This window comes from Phoxinus phoxinus, assembly GCF_949152265.1.
Source record: "Phoxinus phoxinus genome assembly, chromosome: 8".
In the NCBI taxonomy this organism is placed as follows: Eukaryota; Metazoa; Chordata; class Actinopteri; order Cypriniformes; family Leuciscidae; genus Phoxinus; species Phoxinus phoxinus.
The window spans coordinates 6,829,413-6,839,329 of NC_136883.1; the positions used below are offsets into that span (position 1 = coordinate 6,829,413).

General features: G+C 44.7%; 1 protein-coding gene across 1 annotated transcript; it reads left to right on the plus strand.

Moving 5' to 3' along the window:
* Positions 1 to 2,386: 2,386 nt before the first annotated feature.
* Positions 2,387 to 6,539, plus strand: LOC307003286 (uncharacterized protein). The gene is made up of 2 exons (XM_079621540.1): positions 2,387 to 5,851; positions 6,384 to 6,539. The coding sequence occupies exon 1, from the start codon at positions 2,421 to 2,423 to the stop codon at positions 5,523 to 5,525; it is 3,105 nt and encodes a 1,034-aa protein (XP_079477666.1). The 5' UTR covers positions 2,387 to 2,420; the 3' UTR covers positions 5,526 to 5,851; positions 6,384 to 6,539.
* The last annotated feature ends 3,378 nt before the right edge of the window (positions 6,540 to 9,917 follow it).

Below are 9,917 nucleotides of genomic sequence, written 5' to 3' on the forward strand. Positions count from 1 at the left end.
TGCGGAGCTCATCCGACAGGGGAAGGTCCCATGTGTCCTTGACCATGCTGCATTTTGGTTTTGCCTCTTGGAATGCCCTTCGGACCAAGATAGCCCCTTTTTGCTTTGATGGCGTTGTCAGGCCAACTGGGTCGTACAAACCAGCAACTTGACTCAGCAGTTCACGTCTTGTAAGCGGGTCTGGTGTCTGTGCTCGTACTTCTTCTAGCAGTAAGTCTTGCCCAAGCCTCATCTTTTTCTTCCGCCTGGAGAAGTTGACCCTCACCATGACATGCACCATGTCTTCATCCACAATGTAGCCGAGACCGAGCGCCTTGTTGTCTTCCTCCTTAAGCTGGTTTGGCAGGACGACAATATTTGGTGATGCCCTTTTTTTCTTTCTCCTTTACTTTGGCCTGAGAAGACCCAAGGCTTCAGTGCAAACCCTCCTGCTTTTAGAATCAGCTCCACATTCTTTGTGATGACTTCGAGTCTTTCACGGCAGTTGTGGGATGTCAAGATATCATCGACGTAGCAGTGCTCATGTAATACTTGGCATTCATCTGTGAGGTGGCTGAATTGAGGCAGGTTAGCCGTCTCCCTCATGGCAAGTTGTGCTATGCACCCTGCTGGCTTGTCCCCGATATTCACTCTGGTTATGGCGTATTGTTCTAACTCATCGTCCTCTGAATCCCGCCACAAAAACCGGTGTAGATGAACTTCCCTCTCCTCGAGCCACACAGAATTGTAAATTTTTCTGACGTCTCCTAGAGCGGCGTAGGAGCCTTGGCGGAACTTGAGGAGGACAGCTCGAATCGGGTTGAGAACGTCAGGGCCTTTCATCAGAAAGTCATTGAGACTTTGGCCTTTGTACTTCTGGCTGCTGTTCCAGACAAGTCTTACTGGAGTTGTAACAGAGTGGGGGTTGGGTGCGATAAGATGACTAATATACCAAACAGGTCCATTCCAGTTGGTTAGATCCTCTTTGGTCAGCTTCTTTGCAGCCCGGCGGTCAACCATTTCGTGGACTTGAGCACCATAGGCTTTTTTCCACTGCGGTTCTTTGGCGAGCTGTCTCTCTGTTCTGAGGAAGGTTGCCTCCACTGCTTTTCTATTGTTTGGCAATGTAGATGGGTCCATGAGCCATGGATACCTTGCATGCCAGTGTGGACTATCACTGTGGTCATCAGCACCAACATAGGTCAGGCCACCCTTTACAACTTCCAGCTCCCTTTCTTCAGCCAAAGTCATTTCTTTGCCACCAGGTTGACAACTGCCGCAGCGACATCCTCCACATCTTGGGGTGCAGGGGGCGCCAATGCTATCCCATCTCCACCACTCGATAAAATCCCGAGTGGTAGTAGCAGAATAAGAAGACTTGATGGTAGGTTTGGCGCAGATATGTTCTTCATACATCAATGCCGCTGTTCTCATGGATCTGGCGAAGTGCGCTCTGGACAGGTGTGCTGTAACTGTAGCCTCTTCAAACAGACCAGGGTGTGTCCCTGCAATTGTCTTTCCCAATGGCCCATCCCATAGTACAAGGTCCCCAACGGTGCGTATTTTCTGTGGGACCAGTCGCCCTTCCTTATGGCTTATCAAAAGCTGTATCTGTCTTGGTCTCACAAGTTCATTTTGGGGGACATCTGGAAAGAACTTTTGGAGTCTTTTGGCTGTCACATGTTTGTGGATATCTGCAATGCTGTCCAAACCATAACAGAGGAGTTGGTGGGATCTGACGTTGCCTTGCTCTGTGCGGACCCGGATCTTTAGGAGGTACCGTTTTGTGGTAACTTGAACTTTCATTCCTCCCACACCGTGGACAACAAGGGTTATGGCTTCACTTCTAAGGTTCAAACGATCAGCTGCATCATGAGTTATATAGTTTGTATCCGAAGCCAGGTCGATCAAAGTCCCAACTTTTTGTCCTGCATTGGCAGTGACCTCTAAGAGCATCATGATGACTGGCCACTCCACTATTCCATTCTCTGCTAGAAGACTGGGTTGGTTGGACACAAGAGAGGTTCTGGCTATAGTGTTGCAAAAGGCATTGCGACACTTCTCTGCAAGTTCAGGTGAGAGGCTTTTCATGAACTCTTCTTGTGGTTGGGTGTAACGCTCTCTTCTGTCACCTCCCACTTTGCTGTTGTTGGACCTCTGGACGACATTCCCTTTGGACGTACCAGCTCTCGGGCAAAGGTAATAGTGGTGTTCTGCAGCATGCTGTTCTATGCAGTCTGGCCTCCTGCACAGAAACTCTGATTTACAGTAGTCACCTTCATTGTGAATCTCCAGGCATTTTTTGCAGGCTCCCAGCTTCCTGACAGCATCTCTTTTCTCTGACAGCTTAAGCGCCCGACCCCCACTCTGTTACAACTCCAGTAAGACTTGTCTGGAACAGCAGCCAGAAGTACAAAGGCCAAAGTCTCAATGACTTTCTGATGAAAGGCCCTGACGTTCTCAACCCGATTCGAGCTGTCCTCCTCAAGTTCCGCCAAGGCTCCTACGCCGCTCTAGGAGACGTCAGAAAAATGTACAATTCTGTGTGGCTCGAGGAGAGGGAAGTTCATCTACACCGGTTTTTGTGGGGGGATTCAGAGGACGATGAGTTAGAACAATACGCCATAACCAGAGTGAATATCGGGGACAAGCCAGCAGGGTGCATAGCACAACTTGCCATGAGGGAGACGGCTAACCTGCCTCAATTCAGCCACCTCACAGATGAATGCCAAGTATTACATGAGCACTGCTACGTCGATGATATCTTGACATCCCACAACTGCCGTGAAAGACTCGAAGTCATCACAAAGAATGTGGAGCTGATTCTAAAAGCAGGAGGGTTTGCACTGAAGCCTTGGGTCTTCTCAGGCCAAAGTAAAGGAGAAAGAAAAGAGGCATCACCAAATATTGTCGTCCTGCCAAACCAGCTTAAGGAGGAAGACAACAAGGCGCTCAGTCTCGGCTACATTGTGGATGAAGACATGGTGCATGTCATGGTGAGGGTCAACTTCTCCAGGCGGAAGAAAAAGATGAGGCTTGGGCAAGACTTACTGCTAGAAGAAGTACGAGCACAGACACCAGACCCGCTTACAAGACGTGAACTGCTGAGTCAAGTTGCTGGTTTGTACGACCCAGTTGGCCTGACAACGCCATCAAAGCAAAAAGGGGCTATCTTGGTCCGAAGGGCATTCCAAGAGGCAAAACCAAAATGCAGCATGGTCAAGGACACATGGGACCTTCCCCTGTCGGATGAGCTCCGCAAAGATGCAATTGGTATTTTTGAGGAGTACGTCCAGCTAAGCAAAGTAATGTTCCCAAGAGCCCTTACTCCACCAAAGGCAACAACTGAACCGGTCGCTGTCACTTTTTCAGATGGCAGTGAGAGCTCCTATGGTGCTGTTCTCTACCTGCGGTGGAACTGCAACAAACAATTAACAATTCGACTAGTGGAGTCAAAAGCAAAGCTGACACCACTAGACCAGAAAGGGGATGCGGTCAAAGCAGAACTTTGCGGTGCAGTCTTTGCAAGCCGTCTGAAAAAGTACTTTGAACAGCATACCCAGATCCAGATAAAAAGGTGGTACCATTTGTTAGACAGTCAGACTGTTCTTGGAGCTATCCAGCGTGAAAGCTATGGATTTCAGACTTTCTTCGCTAATAGAATTGGAGAGATCCAAGAGAGCACACGGCTACAGGACTGGTGGTGGATCCCTGGACCACTCAACATAGCCGACATTATCACTCGAGGAGCTGGGCCAAAGGAACTTGATGCCCATTCGGAGTGGCAGCAAGGGCCAGAGTTTCTATATCTTCCAGAGAGCGAGTGGCCAATTATGTCGTCTAAAGATGTGTCTGTGACGGCTCGAGAAAGCATTAACAATATGCAAAAGAAGTCATTTGTGGCAGCACTCACCAGAGCCCAAGCGAAAAGAAGTCTTCCAAGTCTTGTGGGACGACTTCCTGCTGGTACAGTTGTCCTAAACTTGGTGGATGAGAGGCGCTTTAGTAGCCTAAAGTGTCTAATTAAGACTGTTGCTTTTATCTGGAGAGCCGCCAAAAAGTTTACAGCTGCAACAAAGTCCATCGAGAACCCAAAGTGGGAGGCGATTCCCACAAAAGGAGGTATAACCGCCACAGAACGTCAAGAAGCAATAAGAGACATCTATCTTGCTGCTCAAGAGGGGGTGACGTTCCCAGCTACCACTACGGACCGCTTGGTTGTGTACAAAGAGCCCCAATCTGGGTTACTAGTCTGTGGTGGGAGAATACATGGTTTCAGGGAGGATGGCGCTGCAGTTCCCCTTCTGCCTTTCAATGCATGGGTCTCTACTTTATTGGCACGGGAGGCGCACGATGAGGGTCATGAAGGTGTGGCTGCAACCCTGCTGAAAATGAGGAGGAAAGCCTGGGTCATCCAAGGGAGGAAAATTGCCCGAAAAGTAGTGGAGAACTGCCTTTTCTGCAAAAAGTCAAGGGCAAGAAGGTGCAAACAGGTAATGGCTGACCTACCTCCTGAAAGAGCCACACCAGCAGCTCCGTTCGAGTTCACTACGGTGGACCTCTTCGGACCCTACCTTGTCAAAGATGACATCAAGAAACGGGTCTCAATGAAAGTGTGGGGTGTCGTCTTTAGCTGTATGGCCAGCAGGGCAATTCATGCAGACCTGGTCAACACAATGTCGACAGAGAGCTTCTTGATGGCTTACCAACGCTTTACTGCAATTAGAGGGCACCCAAAAAAGATCTGGTCCGACCCAGGGACAAACTTCATCGGCGCCAAACCTGTCCTAAGAGAGCTGTACCAGTTCCTGGATGCTCAGAATAGGACTTCAATAGAAGAGATGACGGCTCAAAAAGGTACCAAATGGGAGTGGACAATTCACCCTGCTGACTCACCTCACCGAAATGGGGCTGCTGAAGCCGCTGTCCGCATTCTCAAGAAGGCACTGCAGAGCCTGGGCAACAACACTGGCCTTAGCTACAGCGAGTTTCAGACAACACTACAACTTGCTGCAAACCTGGCCAACGAATGCCCAATAGATGCCAGGGTGCAGAGCCGTGAAGAATGCGTGCAGTATGTGTCACCCAACACACTTCTCCTGGGCCGAGCCTCTCCAAGCGGTGAGATCAGAACATTTGACTTTGCGAACTACCCTTACAAGAGACTCAGAGAGATGCAGAACCAGGTCAACAAGTTCTGGAGGTCTTGGAGCCAGCTTGCCGGCCCAAACTTATTTCTGAGAAGTAAATGGCACACTTCGTATCGCAACGTTGCTGTCGGAGATATTGTCTGGTTGTGTGACCAAAATGCAGTGAGGGGCCAATTCAAGCTAGGACGGGTGGTGAGCGTCAATCCAGATGCTAAGGGCATTGTTCGAGACGTGAACGTCAAAGTAGTCCAAAGCTCCTGCCTTCCTGTCACAAAACCCGCACTAAACCGCCCATCGGCCAAAGTCCCGAAAGAAGCTACCCAAACCACGGTCCTGCACAGAGATGTTCGACGCCTGGTTATCTTGCTACCAGTTGAGGATCAAACTCGGAGCTGACCGGCAGTATGTAGGTGCTGATTTACAATCTTTCCATCGGTTCCCGTGGGAAGATTGAGTGGGAGGTGTGCTGACAAACTGCCTGGGAGCTCCTCAGTGGTGAAACTCCTCCTTCAATCAGTGGGAAACTCCTCCTTCAATCAGTGGTGAACCAGGTGGAACAAATCTTCCAGAAAATCTGGGCGTGGCAGCACCTGGCTCTGTTGTAGTTTGTAGACCGCAGTGAAAGGAGCATTTATAGCACCACAAGACCAAGGAAACTTCATCTTTGTCATCAAGGTGACTGTGCAAGATAAAGCCCTCCACAAAACTGTGAAGGACAGCCGGTAAGCGCCATATTGGCCATGCTTGGCTAGACTGACTTAAGCAGTGCTAATGATACTCTGGAAAACACAGACTCTTAACTGTTGTTGACTTTGATGGGACTTTTGCAGTGGTATTTGTAGCTTCAAATGTTGTTTGTGGGGTATAAAGAAAAAGTAAGATGAGCCAAATGCATTGTTGACAAAGAACGTGTTTGAAATGGTAAAAGTCATTTAAACTTTGTAAAAATCTTAATAAACCAAGTTCTTAATTTAGTAAAAAAATGTATAGTCTAAAATATCTTTGGCTAAAAAATGTAAGACTTAGTAAATTGGCTAAAAGTATGGAACATAGTTTAGCTAAAAATATCCTGATTCTGCTCATTTGATTCAGAATGGCGGGTATTTATTTTGGAAAACATTTGCTTAAAAGTGGAAACCTTGTATTTTATAATGGCAGTAATGAGTTTATCTGAGGTGAATGTGAATCATTTTGTGTATTTAATTTGGCTGTCAACTCGGATAATAACTTTCTATTTGTCATTTCTCTTTTGAGGTTTTTCACCTGGTTACTGCCCACCAAAGAATGGTAAATAAAAGACAAGCAACTGATCCCGTGGCTGTTTATTGAGTGAAATCCAGTTAAAATCTTCATGTGGAGGGACTGTCCCTTTCAAGTGGGGAATTGCACAAGAAATAGATCACAACTTGACAGTGACAGTAGGACCAACAAAAGTGAGACTGTGTTTAGTGCAGTGCTAATGGTGGAGGGAGTGTAATAATGCAAATTGCAACAGAAAAGTGTGGGGTGGGAAATGTTAAGAATTGTTTCTGGTGTGTTTTGTGCATTGACGTGTTACTAGTTTTAGTGCAGTGTTGTGCTTATGGGACTATGGATTTAGAGGAACAAACTGCAGTTTGGGGTGGGTGAAGGAAGGATCACACATTATTTTTATTGAGGAACAGAATTTTTTCAAGTGTGTTGGGGCTTAGACGATTCCTCTTCTTGGACAGAACCTCTCCAGCCTTGGAAAAGATCCATTCGCATGGAACAGAGGATGCGGGGGAACATAAAAATGTCAGTGCCAGCTGGTATAAATGAGGATACAGATGTTTATGTTGAGCCCAATACTAGTGGATCCTCAGATCTTGTGAGATTCACTTCGGATAAATACCGATCCACTTCTACAGTAGCTTTTGCTGTTGCACTTGAGCTCATTCTACAGTGATCCACCGTGCTATCCAGCAGATGCCAAAGGTCACCTAATAATTCAATTCAAGTTTTCAATTCAAGTTTATTTGTATAGCGCTTTTCACAATACACATTGTTTCAAAGCAGCTTTACAGAAAATGCATTTCAAAAATATACATACAAAAATACAGTTAGTTAATCATGAAATTTAGGGCATAACATATCGCCGGCGTTGGGTCGTCTCTTCACAGGCGTCGAGTCGTCTCATCACAGGCGTTGGGGCATCTGAAGTCTCCATGAGAGGCTGGATACTAACTGGAGCTGACAAACTCTATTTGAGTTATCTCGGGATACAATAATGGAGGTACAAAGAAAAAAACTCCCAGACAGGGGAGGATTTCCTCTTTCTTGCTGGCTCCATTACAAGGAAAAAGGAAGAGGTCACAAAAAGCAAACAAATCAAAAAGCAGTCCAGTCCAAATCCAAAAACCAAAGCAATCCAAATAATCTTATCTAATTAATTTAACAATAATATAACTACTATAATTAATAATAACAATATACTATAACTAATCTAACCTGATATAATCTAATAATATACAGCCCTACCACATATATGACGACGACACAACTATCTAACTGTAACTCTAACTCTCTGACTCTACTACAACTGATTCAACTACTCCTGACAACACCCACAAGGTGGCGCGAGTTTCGAACCCCCTTTATCCGGAAACGACACTCAGAACGAACCGGTGACGTATCGACACAAACCGAGGCCTCGTTTGTCATGAGTCACGTGATTTTCACGTTAACAACACAAGCCTCGAATCGCGGCTTCATCTGGCACGCCACTTTTTTCTCGACACAAGCTCCGACGCCTCGGTTCAAATGTCACATCACTACTGAATAGGCTAAATTAACATAAGCCAGCGAGTCCAACAAGTAAGTCACCGGTAAGCTAGTTCACCAAGCTCCCGCGATCTCATTCCACATCACTGCATACATTGAGTTCTTCCTCTGTGTCGCTTCTGAACAACTCCGCCAACTAGAGCGCCCTCTCGCGGCTGTAGACGGTAATGTTTTCTCTTGGTTCATCTCAGTCAGTATGAATTAATTTTGATAAATAAGTCGCACCTGACTATAAGTCGCAGGACCAGTCAAACAATGAAAAAAAGTGAGACTTATAGTCCGGAAAATACTATATAACACTGTGTAAAAGAAGGTATATCCAAAGTTTAATACTTCTGGTTAGAGTCTTTAGGCTAAGTATGAGCAATAATAATAGTGATGCTTGCCTAAGCAAACAACTACCTATAATAATAATAATAATAATAATAATAATAAAGCCAATCTCAGTGAGTTAAATATGTTGGGCTTGTGGGAGAAATAGCAAATAGCTTCAGAGGATCAACAAAGTCACTAGGCTGAATTTGATATAAAATCTATCCAAGTCTATAATTGCCCAGGAATAGCTTTGGGAGGATGCATGCCGTTTGAATCCTAGTCATTTCTGACCCTTAGCCTTGAATACATTTACAAAAGATTAGGCTTCTTTTTACCGTGCCATTGCTAAACATGAAAATGAGAGCAGTCCCCAGTCAATTGGGTATAGGTCAGCAGATCCTCCCCTGGGCCAGCTGGTTCGAAAGAGGAGAGAGGGGAAACAATCATAATAGCATGAATGCTCCTTTGGCTCATCTCTGTGTCAGACATTTTAAGTTATGCCAGAAGGCATGACAAGGGTAGAAAGGGAGAGAAATCTCAGAATGAACGTCTGCAAATGATACGAGGCTCTAGGCACAGTGTGATGTGCCCTGCACTTCACACTGCCCAGGGAACCGATACAGGCCAGGGTAATGGAGCTGGCATCTCTAATGCCAGAGGCTACGGACTGATAAGGCCCTAAATTCTGGATCTCCAGGGATTGCATCATTCACATTTAGCATTTCACAGCACTCCCGTTCCATATGCAGATGTACGTAAGGTCAACAAGAACCCATCATGCCACAGGCCAACCCCCGTGCCTGTGTTATTTCATATTTTTATCTTTAAGATTTGTGTCCTGCATGGGCATAAGTGTGGGAGGAGACAGATCTGGTACAAAATGTTCTTAAATTATGCTCCAAGATGGATAAGAAAGAGATGTTTATTTTTCATATTTGTTAAAAAAAGACAATTTATTCTAAAGGCCTACTTGGACAATGCTTTTTTATGTGAGGATGCATTTAGACTAGTTAAAAGTTTGTAATATTTTATATATATTTTTAAAGAAGTATGTTATGTTCACCAAAGCTACATTTTTTGAACAAAAATACAGTAAAAAAGAATACTGTGAAATATAAAATTTTAAATATCTATTCAATTTGAATATATTGAAATGTAATTTATTCCTGCAATGGCAAAGCTAAACTTTCAATATCAATAAGAAATTCTTCTAATAAGTTGATCTGCTGATTAAAATTAAAATAAAAAAATTGTGTTATTATCTGTATATCAAGGGTTGAGGACAGGCACACATATGACGATCTAGGTAAATAGGCTTTAATGAGTTTCAAAGATATATCCAAACACATGTAACAGAAGAAACACAACAGAACACATGCTAACGTAAATGTAGACCAGACAAATGAGAACTGAAATTAAAAATTAAACTCACGCACATCAATAAGAACACTTAAACTTGCAGTTTGCATAGTAAACTTAGAAACAGTTATCACGGCTTACACTTATGTCATAATAATTTATAATCACTTTCAAATGAGGCTTTTCTCTTTTTAGTTGACTGTCAGAAGCGTTTGCCTTGAGTCTGAATTGCAGTCTCTGCAGTTGTAAATCACTTATGTGTAATTTAACAATTTAGCATTTCAAGAAGTCATTTAACTTTGATTAAGTCAC

Bases quoted from the DNA above. Each gene is read 5' to 3' on its own strand.
- LOC307003286 (XM_079621540.1), top strand. From the start codon at position 2,421: ATGAAAGGCCCTGACGTTCTCAACCCGATTCGAGCTGTCCTCCTCAAG.